This window comes from Numenius arquata, chromosome 1 (genome assembly GCF_964106895.1).
Source record: "Numenius arquata chromosome 1, bNumArq3.hap1.1, whole genome shotgun sequence".
Classification (NCBI taxonomy): domain Eukaryota; kingdom Metazoa; phylum Chordata; class Aves; order Charadriiformes; family Scolopacidae; genus Numenius; species Numenius arquata.
In genome coordinates, this window is record NC_133576.1 from 574,546 (window position 1) to 591,498 (window position 16,953).

At 40.7% G+C, this 16,953-nt stretch overlaps 1 protein-coding gene across 1 annotated transcript in view; it reads left to right on the top strand.

The window, feature by feature from the left end:
• The window catches only part of CRACR2A (calcium release activated channel regulator 2A), a 76,023-nt gene that overhangs the window by 15,137 nt on the left and 43,933 nt on the right, over positions 1 to 16,953 (top strand). Inside the window, exons 3-5 of the mRNA XM_074151726.1 lie at positions 4,120 to 4,231; positions 9,956 to 10,124; positions 11,706 to 11,852. Coding sequence (XP_074007827.1) covers positions 4,120 to 4,231; positions 9,956 to 10,124; positions 11,706 to 11,852 — 428 coding nt within the window. The remainder of the gene's footprint in view (positions 1 to 4,119; positions 4,232 to 9,955; positions 10,125 to 11,705; positions 11,853 to 16,953) is intronic.

Here is a 16,953-nt window from a genome sequence, read left to right on the forward strand (position 1 = left end):
GTATGTATGTAAGTGTCTGGTTCATTTAAATACAGAAAGAAGGGTGCTCAAAACACTTGAGAAGGTATTTCTTTTTATTTGCTTTTATTTCCTGCTCATCCAATTACAGATAATATTACAAATGCAGACATTTTGAAGATACTGGATTATCCTTATTCCACCCAAACTTTAGTAAATTAGGAGTAATTCAGCTGAAACCAATGCAGTTCCATTGCTAAAAAAAGAAACTGGGGTGAGACCCATCTCCTCCATTTGACTTTACAGTAATTCAGTGACAGTGAATAAAAATTATAAATGAAAGGCTTCTGCATTAATTCCAGCAATTCAGAAACCCTGATTCTTTGAAGGCAGTGATAGCTTTCTCATTGTCCCATCTTCCTTGTAATTCAGTAGTGGATTAATAGAGATTTATTTGGACACAAGTGACAGTAATCCATAATGTTTTCTAATGGATTTGGTACCCATTTTGTTATTAATATACAAAATAATGATATTTTATACTGAACGACTGTACATATAGATATATACTGTTACAGGTATTCATTATGTTTGATTTGAATATCTAGTTATCTACAGTCTCTGTATTGTGAACTTGAGTTTGAAATCAGTATAGTTGATTTTGCTGGCAGTTTTCATGATGTTCACTCCCTATAGCAAAGACATAAAGCATAGAATTATAGGATACTTTAAGTTGGAAGAGACCTTAAAGATCATCTAATTCCAAACCCCTACCACGGGCAGGGACACGTCCCACTAGACCAGGTTGCTCAAAGCCCCGTCCAACCTGGTCTTGAACACGTCCAGGGATGGGGCATCCACAACTTCTCTGGACAACCTGTTCCAGTGTCTCACCACCCGCATAGTGAAAAATTTCTTCCTAATATCTAATCTAAATCTATCTTCTTCCAGTTTGAAGCCGTTACCCCTTGTCCTATCGCTACATGCCCTTGTAAAAAGTCCCTCTCCAGCTTTCTTGTAGGCCCCTTCAGATACTGGAAGGTTGCTGTAAAGTCTCCCCAGAGTCTTCTCCAGGCTGAACAACTCCAACTCTCTCAGCCTCTCTTTATAGGAGAGGGTGCTCCATCCCTCTGATCATCTTCCTGGCCCTCCTCTGGACCCATTCCAACAGGTCCTTCTTTTGTTGGAGGCTCCAGATCTGGACACAGTACTCTAGGTGGGGTCTCACGAGAGTGGAGTAGAGGGGTAGAATTCCTTCCCTCAGCCTGCTGGCCACTCTTCTTTTGATGCAGCCCAGGATGCAGTTGGCTTTCTGGGCTGCAAGCGCACAATACTGTCTCATGTTGAGCTTCTCATCCACCAACACCTCTTAAGTCCTCCTCAGGACTGTTCTCAATCCAAATCAATAAAGTAAATCAGTTTTTTCCATAAAAGGTAACAAGCGTGGATCACTTTTGCATCCTGCTGTTTGTTAGTTCAGTACTACTTACCATTAATGAAGCATTGCTTCAAATCATGATGCTAACACTAAGCTTTTTAATCTTTAGTGATCTTCAACAAAGAGTGCTGGGTGTCTAAAATCCAATTCATTTCAGTGGAACAGGTCTTGCAAACAAAGTTTTCTGATGTGTTATAATATAGTAATTATATTAAAGATTTACCCTGATTATTTTGAGATTATGTTAATACTCATTGTTTGGAGTTTTTCATTCCATTTCAAAATATTAAATGTGCTCAATTTTCAAGCAGACAGGTTGTCTGGAATTGCAAGAAAGGAAATTGTACCTGAGACTTGAAACCACAGCTTTGCACTTTGGGCCTTGAGATTATCGTGAATAACAAGAATTAGTGTTGCAAAATGTTTTGGTTTAATGCGTATAGCAGAATTGGGTTCAGATCTTGCTCTTAGCTGTTTAACCTCTGTCTTTTATTTCGCAGAGTAAAAGACTGGTGTTTTCAGTTAAGTAAGCATAGGGGTCATGAAAGCACAGACCACATTGGGTCGCAATGCAGGCAATTTCTCTTTAAGCTCCAGTGGTGTCTTTGGATATGTTTTATTTATTTAGGGTTTTTTTAAGAGCCTCATGTTGAAAGGATCTGTATATTTTCACAGTGAGCCCAAAATGAGCAAATCAACAAAACCACACCTACGAGACCAACAATTTTGTTTCCTAACAAAAAAACCTAACTTACTTTTTTTCTTTGAAGAATAAAAACAAGACATTGGGGAAACATTGACTTATTCTTAGTAATAATGGTAAGTGTGGCCCCAGTTCATCAAAGTCAGTAAATTATCATCAGGGAATTTAATGGAGCAAAATATTGGTACATTCTTCAAAATCTCCTATTTTCATTTTTTTTTTCAAGAAATTGCAAGTAATTGTGGTGCTTTCTACTGCAAAATTAGTATAATTCAGTCCAGAATTTGAACCCTGGAACCCTGCTGGAGGGCACTCCAGCTGTAGTTGGTGAAGCATGTATTTATCAGTCAGGTTTGCAGCAAGACCCACAAGCATTTGTACTCGAATAGCAGATGGGTCTGTGTTTATCACGTGGTCAGATGAGGACAGCCAGCTCTCAAGAAGCACTCCTTCAGTGGGTCCCAAAGAACTGGCATTTGGAGTACAGTTTCTGTTTTTCTAAGAGTAATTTGTCTGAAGCACCTCCTCCCTCATCAGTGCCGTGTAGGATGTAATAATTTTACAAGTGAAGCTAATTTTTAAAAGTGTCCCTTTAGAGCTAAGAGATTAAAACCAAAAGTTGTGGGAAGATGGGTGTGTTTAACTGAGAAACTGATAATAAGTCAGGTGAATACTGATGAATAACTTACTTAGACTGGATGTACAAGTTTTCTTAGCTTTTTGGAAGAAAGCAGCAATGAATAATTAATCCTGCTCAGAAATCCCTTTGGGACTGTTCCAGATAATTCTGTCCTTTAGAAGTTCTGTTACTTTCCCTTCTCAAGATCACCTTGGAATTCCTTTTACTGCTCTTCCCTTCAACTCATACAGGTTTATAATACAGCCAGGGAAGTTCTGGTTAATGCACTCAGCCAATTCTTACCTTGGTTATATGGCCTGGTATATTGAATAGTGGTTTCGATTGTTCTTGGTTTGCAGAAGAGACTTTCTTTAGTGCTAAATCCCTTCCCCACAGTGGAACAGATTAGCACTTTTGTTCTGATGAACTTTATCAACCTATTAGCTTGCAATTTTAGTATGTTTTATATACATATATATATATATATAGTAGGAGTTCAGGGAAGAGTTTGAAATACTAACTAATAAAGCAGAAGACTTCACCAGTGTATATTTATATTGCATCCCAAGCTGAGGAAAGGTTTTACTCTTCCTAGTGCTGTCTCCCAGTGGAAATCGTGCTATTGTAGTTGTTTGTCACTCCAGTTTCCTTCTATTTCTGGCAATCTGTCTATACTGTTAAACAAATTACAGTAAAATCATTAGGGCCTGACTCACAGAAAATGTTTTGTTTTGTTCAGTTTTTTTTCTTTTATGCCATCTTTAGATTCTCAGGAAAAAAATAATGATTTTGTGGAGCTGGTTTAATGAAAATTGATTGTCTTTTGGTGTGAGCATGCTGCATTTCTTGAGTAGATAGTCAGGAACTATATTTTACTCATTACAGGAGCATCAGGTTTGCTTCTTGGATCATGCGGCTTTTTTATATGTATTTATTTATTTACACATCTTAAAGCAGCTTTAATTAGGACAGTATACCCTCTATAATGTTCTTGTTTAGAGAGTCGCTTGACCTCATGACATGGAAGGAACTAGGCATACAGTTCTGCTAGCAAGTTTGTCCAGCTGCATGATAGTGAAGGCATTTCACCAAGATAATCAAGCCATTTCACCAGGATGCTGTGACTCCACGTCAAGTTCTACCTCTTCCCTGTGCGGTTGGAATCTGTGTTACAAGGGGATTGTTCTCACTGATTTGTCGTAAAGGATTCATAAAGGCAAATAATGAAGTCATAAAAGCAAATCTCCCTCAGCTGATGTTTGTTTACTCTGTGATGTATTTGAATTTTCACTCTGGGAAACAAAAGGACCTATCCTTCCGTCTTACGGATGTTCTGTAGAATCTAGTCTTCCTCTCATTCTGTAGTACTGGGTAAAGTTGCTGCATGTTTTGTCATTCCAGAGGCTGCATCCTGAGTTACCGCTTAGCCTGGAAGAGCTTGAAAAAGTTTTTGTTACATTGGATGCTGATGGCAACGGCTCGCTTACCCCAAAGGAGTTCACCACAGGATTCAGTGAGTTTGGAGAGCATGTCTCCTGTACAGAGCTTTATTCATGTTCTGTACCCTCCACATCAATGAAGAAGCATTTTATCTTAACGGTGCATGCAGGGAGCCAGACTGTTTCCTAGACATAGCGGATACACGTAGCAGATGAAGAAGTGGTCAAATTATGTCTATAGACAAAGGGCTCCAGGGTCTTTGTCTCCTGTGTAAGCTGTCAAGTCATGGCACAATGTGAGACATACAGTGTAACCATCTGAATTACACCTGTTTTAAGCCATGGAATAGATCTACGAACAAGTTTTGGAAGATTTCCCTTGAGGGAAAAGAAAATCTTGTGGTTTATTTCATATCAGGTCATAACACCTGAGAGATAATTAAGATTATCTCTAAGATTAATGTAAGACAATGTTGAAAATGTGTTAATACCACTGTCCTTACAGCTACGGGAACGCTTTCTACAACAAATTAATTCTTAAGTGTTGTTACTTTATTTCAAAACGAAGCAGGATGAAGCAATTATTATTACTGCATGACTGGGGCTGATATGTTCTTTGTAGCTCGCTGCTTTGCAAGGCCACTCTTACTGTCATGTTCTCTGTGTTTTCTGCCCAGCTGTGAGGTTCCAGATAAGAGGACAATGTTGGTTAGTTAGACTGTGTTTGGTTGTTCACACAAAATCAATTTTATACTTAAATTTTAGCTCTGTTGCCTATAAGCATCAGCTTTAAGCATTTTCTCTAGAAAACTGAATCTCTTCTATGCGTGAATTGTAACATTAAATCTACATTTAAATACTCTGTATAGGCCCAAAAAGTAGGACCTTCATTTCTGTTTGCAAATCTTCAATCATTTGAAATTTTAATTCTCTCATGTCCCACCTTTCCCATTTTAGAGCTAGATCAAGTATCTTAAAAGAGTATGCTTTAATCTGCAAACTGCCATTATTTAAAAATCATATAATCATAGAATGATTTAGGTTGGAAGGGACCTTAAAGAAATCTAATTCCAACCCCCTCTTGCCATGGGCAGGGACACCATCCACTAGACCATATTATTAAATGAAATAATATAACACTGCTCTACTTTTAATATGTAAATTGTACATATTTCTTAGTTAAATGAAGATTATTTTCATAAGTAGTCCCTGCAAAACCAAAATTTTCTGTTAAGGGAGGCTGTAAGTGGCTGCCAGCTCCAGCAGCTGCAGAGCCTGGGGATTCCTTCTGCCCGGCTGCTGGACCCCAGTCCAGAGACCCAGCTGGATGTGGCTGCTGCTTTCCTGTTTGCAGGTTCAACTGATAGTGAAGTGAAATGTGTATCCCAGAGCCACCCACGCATGCACACACACAGACACACAAAGGGCATGGACACAGACTGCCACAGACAAGGCACTGCCTTCAACAGTACCTCTGTATAGAATTCACATAAAACATAAGGATGGACATGTAAAGCATGCTACATTTTAACCTGCTACACAGGACTGACAGGTATTTTCTAGGGATCCAAGACAGGTAGTCATACATTTCGCTAGGTGATGATGTTGGCGTTCCTAGTAGAAGCAGAAGCTGAAGCTGTACTAGGTAAAGGCTGCTGTAGAAAACTAGAAGACGGAGAAAGCAGAGTAGTGTCTGGATAACACTTGTACTGCAACAATTAGTATAGGAGAATCTCATATTTCTAAATGATGGCAAATCTGAAATTTACTGTAAGCTATCTTTACAACATATTCTGCTGTCAACATGTTCTGCTGGGTGCTGTGAGAGAAAATGTGAGATAGGGTTGATAAAACCACAAAACCACACCAGTATTTCTGTTTCCTCCTATCATAACTTCTGTACTAGAAGTTAGAATATAACCAAAGATCCTCTGCAGAAAATCACAATACCCTTTTGCCTAGATTCCTTAAAAATTCTGACTTGCAGATATTAAAATAAAATACCTGGCACATTTAGAATTTGATGGAATCTATCTGGTTTTCCCCAACCGAGCACAAGTGCATTGATTATTCATGTGCCAATTCCACTTCTGCATCCTCACTGTACAACTGCTGTACTTCTTTCTTCCTTTCTTTTTATGGATGTAGCTAAAAAGCCCGTGGCTGTTTATTTTAGTATTCTTTGCAGGTCTCAGTATTTTTAGTTGTCTTGCCCATATATACCCTTTTTTATCTCCAATTCTAAGATAGTTTCAAGCTTCACCTGTTTGTTAATTTACTTGAATGCTTCAGACCTGTTGGTTTCAGTGATTATTATTCTTGCTTACCCTCATGTTTAATTTAAACTGAATCAACTCATATGTCAATCCATAGTTATTTCTTACAATCGATTCTTCTGTAGCGTTCTCAACACTTACGAGAGCAAATACAAGGTACCATGATGTGTTGTTGGCTCATGAAAAATTGTTGAGAACGTTTCGTGACATTCATTACTCGTGATGTGATGTCAATAGCCAGGAATATCTGAATCACAGATTCACAGCATGGTTGAGGTTGGAAGGGACCTCTGGAAGTCATCTGGTCCGAGCCCTCTGATCAAGCCAGTTGCCTAGGGATATGTCCTGGTGGCTTTTGAATATCTCAAAGGAGGGAGACTCCACAACCTTCCTGGGCAACCTGTGCCAGATGCTTGGTTGCCCTCACAGTAGAAAAGTGTTTCCTGTTATTCAGATGGAACCTCCTGTGTTTCAGTTCATGCCCATTGCCTCTTGTCCTGTCACTAGGCACCGCTGAAAAAAGCCTGTCTCTGTCCCTTTGCTTTCTCCCTTCGTGTATTTATATACATTGATTATATCCCTGAGCTTTCTCTTCTCTAGGCTGAAGAGTCCCAGCCCTCTGAGCCTTTCCTCACATGAGAGATGCTCCAGTCCCTTAATGATCTTCATGGCCCTTTGATGGACTGTCTCCAGTATATCTATGTCTCTCTTGTTCTGAGGAGCTCAGAATTGGACACAGAACTCCAGGTGTGGCCTCCCCAGCACTGAATAAAGGGGAAGGATCACTTTGCTCATCCTGCTGCCAGTACTCTGTCTAATGCAGCTGAGGGTACCATTAGCCTGTGTTGCAGCAAGGGCACATCCCTGGGTCCTGTTGATCCTGGTGTCTACCAGGATTCTCAGGTCCTTTTCTGCCAAACTGCTTTCCAGCTGGGTGGGCTCCAGAATATATTGGTGCATGGGGTTGTTCCTCCCTAGGTGCAGGACTTTGCACTTACCCTTGCTGAACTTCATAAGGTTCCTGTCAGCCCATTTCTCCAGGCTGTCAAGGTCCCTCTGGATGGCCACACAACCCTCTGGTGTATCAGCCACTCCTCCCAGTTTGGTGTTGTCTGCAAACTTGCACTCTGCCCCATCATCCTGGCCATTAATGAAGATGTTAAACCAGACTGGACCCAGTATTGATCACTGGGATACATGATAGTCACTGGTCTCCACCTAGACTTTCCACCAGTGATAACCACCCTAGGGGCCCAGCCATTCAGCCACTTTTCAGTTCACCTCCCTGAATGCTAATCCAGCCTGTACATCAACAGCTTCTCTGTAAGGATCTTGTTGGAGGCCTTACTGAAGTCCAGGTACACAGTAACCACCACTCTCCTCATCTACTGGGCCAGTCACTTCATTGTAGAAGTTTATGAAGGTGGTCAAGCATAACTTCCCCTTGGTGAATCCGTGCTGACTACTCTTTATGGTTTTCTCATACTTGATATATATGTTAATGGTTTCCAGGATTAGGTGCTCTATCACCTTCCCAGAGATCAAGGTTAAGCTGACTAGCCTGTGGTTGCCTGGGTCCTTTTTCTTGCCCTTCTTGGAAGATTGGGGTGACATTTGCATTCCTCCAGTCTTCTGGCACTTCTCTTAGGCACCACGATTGATCTAAGATTATCAAGAGTGGCCTCACAGTGACATCTGCCAGCTCCCTCAGCACTCTTTGGTGCATCCCATCAAGGCCCATAGACTCATATATGCTTAGTTTACTTAAGTATTCCCTGACCTGATTCCACCAAGCATACATCTTTCTTGCTCCAACCTTTCTGCTCTCGGGAACCTGGGATTCCTGAAGGCCAGTCTTGCTAGTAAAGTCTGAGGCAAAGAAGGCTTTCAGTACCTCCCCCGTTTTCATGTTCTGTGTAACCAAGTCCTTCCTTTTGGTCTCCTTTATACTTATAGAAGCCCTTCTTTTTTTTTTTTTTTCTTTTTTATTTTATTTAACATCCCTGTCCAAATGCAATTCCATTTGGTCTTTGGCTTTCCTAACTTCATCCCTGCCAGCCCAGACAATGTTTCTGTATTCCTCCCAGGTTACCCATCTTTGCTTCCACCCTCTGTGTGCTTTCCTTTTGTGTTTGAGTTTGGCCAGGAGCTCCTTGTTCATCCGTGCAGGCATCTTGGCATTTTTGCCTGGCTTGTGCTTTGTGATGGAGCTCTCTTGAGAGGAGGTGATCCTTGAATATTAACCAGCTTTCTTGGTGCCTTTTCCCTCTAGGACCTTGTCCCAAGGAGCTCTTCCAAGCAGATATTTGAAGAAGCCAGAGTCTGCTCTCCTGAAGTCTACGGTTATGAGCTTGCTTTTCACCCTTCTCCCTGCCCTCCAGATCCTGAACTCCACCATCTCATGGTCACTGCAGCCCAGACTTTCTTTTGACTTTCACATCCCCAATGAGACCCTCCTTGTTGGTGGGTGTGAGGTCCAGCAGAGCATCTCTCCTTATTGGCTTCTTTATCACTTGAAGGAGGAAGTTATCATCAGTGCACTCCAGGAATCTCCTGGTTTGCTTATGTCTTACTGCATTGTCTCTGCAACAGATATCGGGGTGGTTGAAGCTCCCCATGAGGACCGAGGCCTGTGAACGTGAGGCTGTTCCTATCCGTCTGTAGAAGGCCTCATCCACTGTTCTTCCTGGTTGGATAGCCTATATCCCCTACATGCACTATATCCCTTTGCCTGTCCTCTCTTTAGTCCTAATGTATAAGCTCTACATCAGCTCCTCTTCTATCCCCACACAGAGCTCCATGCATTCCATCTTCTCTCTCACAAAAAGGGCAACTCCCCCTCCTCATCTTCCCTTCTTGTCCTTCCTAAAGAGCTTATATCCCTCCATTCCAACACTCCAGTCATAGGAGGCATCCCACCACATCCAGTCTTTCTGTTATTAATAGAAATATCCCAAATGGTTGGAAGAAACTGTTGTAAGGGTCAAGTTTAGAGGAATTTAAATGCATGTGAGTCAAATGGAGGGAAATAAGTGTTTATAAAATGTAGCTTTCTATATGCAGTTTGTACAGGAATTTGAGGTATGCCTTTGGTCATGCACTTAAAAAGAATGTTAAAATAGGAGGTACATTTTATCAATAGCAATGCTGTGGTTATTTTAGATTCCTAACTTCTATTGAAGCATATCAAGAAATAGGGCCACAACTTTTATAAAGTGTTTGTTGCTACAATTTATGTCTTACTGAATTTTTTCAGTAGGTTGTGAATTTTGAGGTGAGTGATTTACTGAGGGTTAGACGTTAAACTGGGCATAAAGTCAGGCATAGAACTCAGAGATAGTCTTGCCATGCCTCATCCTTTTGTTGTTTCATTGTAGTCCCTTTTCTTGTAAACAAGTGTAGGTGTTTCCCTCACAAATTATATTTAATGTAAAAATTGATCTTTAGTATGTTGCTCTTCGGTGACATTGCTTCTTATAGTAAGTTCTGAAAATGCTGACATGTGTGATCTCTAATTCTTAGGCCAGTTTCTTTTGGGGCAGATTGCCTTGAATAATGAGATGATGCAGCAATCAGAAGGGGAGACAGCCTGCCCGCTTAAATGCAAAGAGACCGTGAGTGATGATGAGGATGAAGAATTCCAGTTCTCAATTCTGATGAATCGGCTTGGAGCTGAAAAAGTTTTGGATGAGTGAGTCTTCACAGCAATAATAATAGATTGTGTGGTCTTTTATGATTCAGCTCTGGGTTTGATTTTAATATAATCTAAGATGAATGATGAGAACCAAGGCTGCTCAGTAACACAGTGATCTTTAAAAATTAATCTTCTTCGTTGTCAGAGTTGATAAAATGCCATTCAACAAAAATTTCCAAGAGCAGAACCATTGTAGTCCAAGCATATGAAATGTGTGTTTGCGCCCTATGAAAGCTATACCATTAACACACTGAAATACCATGGGTTTGAACATAGATAATCGCTAGCATGTAATCCACAGATGCCACTGATTTTCAATCAAACAATGCGTGATTTTTTGGGCAAGGATTGTGTTTAAAGAGCATCAGTTAACTGTAAGTAAGAATGTTTTCTCCCCTTTTTCTGATTTTTCTCCCCTCCATGCATAGCTGCATGTTGTGATTACTTTGATAACACTACCTCTTCCAGGACCAGGATGACTTACTCTGAAACACAGAACACAAAAACTGCTCTAAGAGCTTCTTGTGTGTTGGCCTGACATTCATTGGTCAATCACAATGAATGTTCTGGATCAAAAAAGCATGAGGCAAAAATGGGAGAGACTCTGGACAGATAGTAGGAAAGTTTAAGAAATAGATCAGTGATCCTTACCATGAAATAGAAGTCCTCACCAGTGCTTCTCTTCCCCTGACTGCCTGTTACAGGAAAGAGTTGATTGTTAGTTGATTGATCATCCTCAAAGGCTTTCATTATGAAGAGATTTTTATCACCCGCTTTTTCTAGCCTTATCCTCATTTTGTCCTATAAATGTAGCACTCTTTGCTGGTTAGGTTCAGGCTTACAATGCACATGGAAGAGAATGAATCAGGAAGAAACAAACAAAATAAGTTGTTCAGGAGAATTTTGGCAAAGTGTTAAAAAACCCATTATCATTCACAGTAGAACATCTTTTTTCCAGTATCTGCTGAACAGATTTGGAAACAAAACATTCTCTTGGTAAATCTTTAAATCAAAATTTTCAAGATGTCGTGTTCTGATTTTTGTAGCAGTCCCACCGTGGAATTAAAATGGGTTGAAAATTAAAGAAGACAGTACAAATGCTATTTGTTAACTTGTCTAAGTAACTTAGGAGACTGAGTCTCATTTATTTCTCATGAGGAACTGTTTTTGATTAGCTTTCCTACTGCCCCCTCTCCCCACTAGATTGTGGCAACTTCTTTACTTGCAAGAGAAGTGACAGGATGGTACAGTGTATCCCATCTGTCTCCTTTCTTATCCATTCCTGCTCAGATGAAGTGTCTGGCAAGCCACTCACTAAACAAGCAGTTCCCGTGATTCTCTGCAGCCGTGCATGGCCAAACTTTATGATGCGTTTTTTTTTTTTATTCAATTTCCCTCATTTCCCACCCACCTGATTGTTTTCAAATCTGGCACTGCTTAAGTAGCCCTTGTTTTTAATAAGCCATGTGTTCTGACTAGTGGTGCCCTGAAGCCTGCATCCACTGGGATGCTGCGGACATTTATTGCAGCCTGAGAAATGTTCTCTCTTAACGAATCCTTCATGATCTCTTCTTTCAGTGAGAGTGATGTGAAGCAACTTTGGTTGCAGCTGAGAAAAGACGAACCTCATTTACTTTCCAATTTTGAAGAGTTCCTGGTCAGAATTTTTTCCCAGCTCCAAGAAGCAGATAATGAAAAGAATGAGTTGGAATGCGCTCTAAAAAAGTAAGTACTTCTCTTTTTTGGACTGTTTATGTAATTTTACAACTCTTACCTACTATTTGAACCTTTGAAGTAAGCAAAGTATTTCAGTGGAGGACTGAGTATTACAATCACTAGAGTTCCCGTAACACGAAATTTTTGTTAGTCATGAAGAGTACCAGTAAAATTATTTATACTGCAGAACTGACTGAAATTACCTTTTCTCTTCCAGTTAACAGATTTTGCTGACTGAGAGTCTTTTGCAGATGTCTATTACTGCATTGCAGTTTTAAGACAATATTAAGCAATCCACTTCTAGTTAATCCGTTTGATTCCAGAGGACAGCCAGATTTACCAGTAAATCTGGTATATTGTCCATGTGCTTTGTAAACATTGTATGCAGAAAAACTATAAATCTGGATAAATTGGCCAAAGAATGAGAGGTTTAAGATACTAAAGTAGCACAAAGCACTGATACCAGTGAAAATGTAAGTTAACAAATATATATATATGAAACAAACATATCAAATATAATAAACAATATATATTGCGTTTATATAAAAACATATATAATGTGTATATATAAACAAATCTATAAAATGCATATATAAAAACAAATATATAAGAAATAAAAATTAATAGGTCATCCTTTAGTATGTTGCTATATAGAGGGAAAAAAATTGTGATACTAAATCTAAATAGAATGCAAAATGATGCTTATAGTTGAAGCTCCCTTGTACTTTTATTACGAAGTGTCACTTCTGAATTTCAGATTTTTACAAATTGATTAATAAAGGCAAATATGTTGTTGAACATTTACTTCATTTTTTCAGCACTCTCCTGGCTATTCTGAGAGTGTGATGAGGCTTCTTAAGAAAGAAAAAACCTGAAAATATATGGTCATTAAAGACAATTGATTTATATTGATAGCAACATTTTCATCTAAGTCTACAAGTGTGGTTTTAGCCTTCAGACAGCTAGTCATTTGGAAACGGCATAGAGATGGTTGTGCTGTCTGCTTTAGACTAGAGATTGTTAACAACCATGTGTGGTGAGGGGTTTGTTTTGTGCTTTTGTTTGTGGGTATTTTTTTGGTTAGACTCTTGTCAGTGATTTTTGGGAACTGAATGAAGAAATTTGTCTGCTTAATAGCTGTGGTCAGCACAGAGGTGCATGGAGAATATATTAGCATTACCTGACGTTTCTGGCTGACACGTAATCTCTACCTTGAAAATAAATTGGATTCTTATGCCTTTGTTACTACAAAGTTAGTTACTTTGTTTTATTTTTATGCCTTTGTTACTACTTGTTTTTACTAAAACAAGTTTTACCTAATTTTTTCTTTCTGTTGCTCCTGATAACATCTCTGATTTCAGCGCGTAGATCATTATTTTGTTTGTAATGAATATCTGGAAGGAGTCAGAACTGTCAGAAGTCTTTGCTAACAGTGGGGATGAATAACCTCTTTTATTTTAAACTGTGTACCAGTAACAGCAAAGCTCAAGACAAGACCATATAGAGGGGGGGGAATTATTTTTTTTTTTATACCTACATATTTATTATTAGCACTAAGATGCATGTGTCTGCATAGACTGGCCAGGAATTACTGTGGGGCCGCAGAAGATAAGGGATGCTGCATAATGAGGACTTGGTCTCCTGGGATCTTCTTGATTGGTGGCAATAGTACCCTTTGGAAGTGGAGAATGAATGTGATCTTTCACCTTTCCTTCCTGACTCACCTCTGTGAGTCTATTCTCAGCCTTTTGTCTTCTTTCCTGGATATAGCCTATGCTTTTCTCTTAAGTTGTTCCTTTTCTTTTCTAACCTGCATGCCCTGAGAAGCTGTTTTTTGTCTTTTCTTCTGGAGCTTTCATACACGCATATTTTCATTCATGAACCTGAATGCTGTGGTCTAAGAGAGCCAGGGCTTTCCTCCTGTCCTGGCTCAATAGGTACAGTATGCTGCTGCTGTTACCGTTTGTAGGTCCAGCTAGCAGTGAGGCTGGATATATATTCTCAATACACACACATGCAGATAACACCACACATGGGGGACTGTGCAGACTAATACTGATTAGAAAGCAGTGCTTCTACTGGTACCCACCTCAACACAAGCAGCGCTCACACCAACATGAAGGATGACAGCCCGATCCTGTTTCTCCTGTTCAGTTTATCAGGAGTGAATTTTATTAGTGAAAACACACACATGCGGCCCTCCCCCACACTTACTTTATTCAGAAGCAAACCTACATTCACTGATCCTGTGAATATTAGTGTGGACTTTCATGGAATCACGGAATTGTCAGAGTTGGAAGGGACCTCTAGAGATCATCTAGTCCAACTCCCCTGCCAAAGCAGGGTTGCCCAGAGCACATTACTCAGGACTGCATCAAGGCAGGTCTTGAAGATCTCCAGAGAAGGGGACTCCACACCCTCCCTGGGCAGCCTGTTCCAGGGCTCTGGCACCCTCACCGGAAAGAAGTTTCTCCTCATATTTAAATGGAACTTCCTATGTTCCAGCTTGTGCCCATTGCCCCTCGTCCTGTCACTGGAAACCACTGAAAAGAGTCCAGCTCTATCATCCTTCAACCCACCCGTTAGATACTTGTAAACATAGATAAGGTCTGCCCTCAGCCTTCTCTTCTCCAGGCTAAAGAGCCCCAGCTCTTTGAGCCTTTCCTCATGAGGGAGATGCTCCAATCCCTTAATCATCTTAGTTGCCCTGCATTGGACTCTTAGTCTGTCTAATGTCCCTGCCTGCACCCTGGGCGCCTTACCCAATCTTTGACTCAGTCCTTGGGTCTTTCCAGATGTGGGTCTCCTTCTCCTTGCTGACTGGTTCAGCTGGATTGAAGTTTGCTACCAGAATGTGTTCATTTGCTCACTCATTAACAATCACAGGTCCTTCAGATATTAGCATGAGGCCTGTTAAGTCCATGCTGAGACCCTAGTCCCTCTATTCCAGTCATCAGCTCACACCTTGAGTTTTTCCAGATGGAGGTCTTCTCCTTCTATGACAAAGGGACCTGCTTGGTGGATGAGGAAAAGGCTGTGGATGTTGTTTACCTGGACTTAGTAAAGCCTTTAATATGTTTTCCCACAGCGTTATCCTGGAGAAACTGGCTGCTCATGGCTTAGACAGGAGTACTCTTAGTTGGGTAAAAAGCTGGCAGGAAGGCCAGGCCCAGAGAGTGGTGGTGAATGGAGTTAAATCCAGTTGGCAGCTGGTCACCAGTGGTGTTCCCCAGGGCTCAGTACTGGGACCAGTTCTCTTTAATATCTTAATGATCTTGACAAGGGGATCGAGTGCACCCTCAGTCAGTTTGGAGATGACACCAAGTTGGGTGGGAGTGTTGACCTCCTTGAGGGTAGAAAAGATTTGCAGAGGGATCTGGACAGGCTGGATGGATGGGCCGAGGCCAATGGGATGAGGTTCAACAAGGCCAAGTGCCGGGTCCTGCCCTTGGGTCACACCAACCCCATGCAGTGCTACAGGCTGGGGGCAGAGCGGCTGGAGCTGCCTGGCAGAAAAGGACCTGGGGGTGCAGATCGACAGTCAGCTGAATATGAGCCAGCAGTGTGCCCGGGTGGCCAAGAAGGCCTATATCAGAAATAGTATGGCAAGTAGGACTAGGGAAGTGATCACATCGCCCTGTACTCAGCACTGGTGAAGCCCCACCTCAAATAATGTGTTCAGTTTTGGGCCCCTCACTACAGGAAAGACATTGAGGTGCTGGAGTGAGTCCAGAGAAGGGCAATGAAGCTGGTGAGGGGTCTTGAGAACAAGTCTTATGAGGAGCAGCTGAGGGAAGTGGGGTTTAGTCTGGAGAAAAGGAGGCTGAGGGGAGACTTTATTGCTCTCTGCAACTACCTGAAAGGTAGTTCAGGTCTCTTCTCCCCAGTAACAGATGATTGGACAAGAGGAAATGGCCTCAAGTTGTGCTGCGGGAGGTTTAGATCAGACACTAGGAAAAATTTCTTCACTGTAAGGGGTATCAAGCATTGGAACAGGCTGGCCAGGGAAGTGGTGGAATCATCATCCTTGGAGGCATTTAAAAGACAGGTAGCCATAGTGCTTAGAGATATGTTTTATTGATGGGTTTTGTCAGAGTTAGGTTGATGGTTGGACTAGATGATCTGAAAGGTCCCTTCCAACCTTGACAATTCTATGATTCTAGGATTCTCCTTGCTGGCTAGTTCAGCTTGAAGTATGCTAATGAATAATACACACAGAATAGGCATTGAGTTCACACAGTTAAAAATAGAACATAATAATTTAGCATAGTCTGCAATAATCAGAGACAGGGCTTGACCAGACAAATATACCAACCATCAGATTGCTTACACTTGACTAAGCCACTTATCCCCCACTTCATATCCATCTTGGTCCCTTTCTCTATCATTGTCTCCTCACAAATAAAAAACTTGTCCCTAAATATTTTTTTTTGACATTGGTCCCAGTTTTTCTACATCTGTATGCAAATTTCATATTTCTGATATTGGTACCTAAGTAATCTTGACGTTTTATGGTGTTACTGTTGTAATTATCTAGAGGCTGTTTTTCATGGCAAGATTCTTCTCCCTAAAAGGTGCCAAATACTCTCCTTCAGATAGCTATGAGGTTGGCTGTTTACTGCATAACTCCTCCTAGAACACCTGTGAAAGCCATCCATCAGGGTGCTATCTGTAAGTGTTGTCAGGCTCTGTTACTTGTTATGTCCAGTAGTTTCTCATACTCTGTTCAGTTAGTTAATCCTCAGGCTAACGCCTAGTCATCTCAGTACTTTAACACTTAATCTATACCAGTGTTAACATGTCTTTTACAAACCTCTTCTCATAGAGCTTAGTAAGAGGAAACTGTAAGAGAAGAAACTTAAAACCTACCACTATAATCCATTAGTCAAAGAGTTTCAAGAAAGACTCCTAACAAGATATCAAATATTTTCCGTTACACTCAGAGAAGAGGTCTGTCAGTGCCCCAGACATACTCTCTGCCAGTATAACCATAGGCATGTTTCTCTTTTTAGGTGATCTGAAATTCTGGTTCAGTAGAACAGCCAAAATACTGCTGATGAATTTTTACATGGAATTGAATACGCCTTAATGAAAACAAAGCAAACAGCCA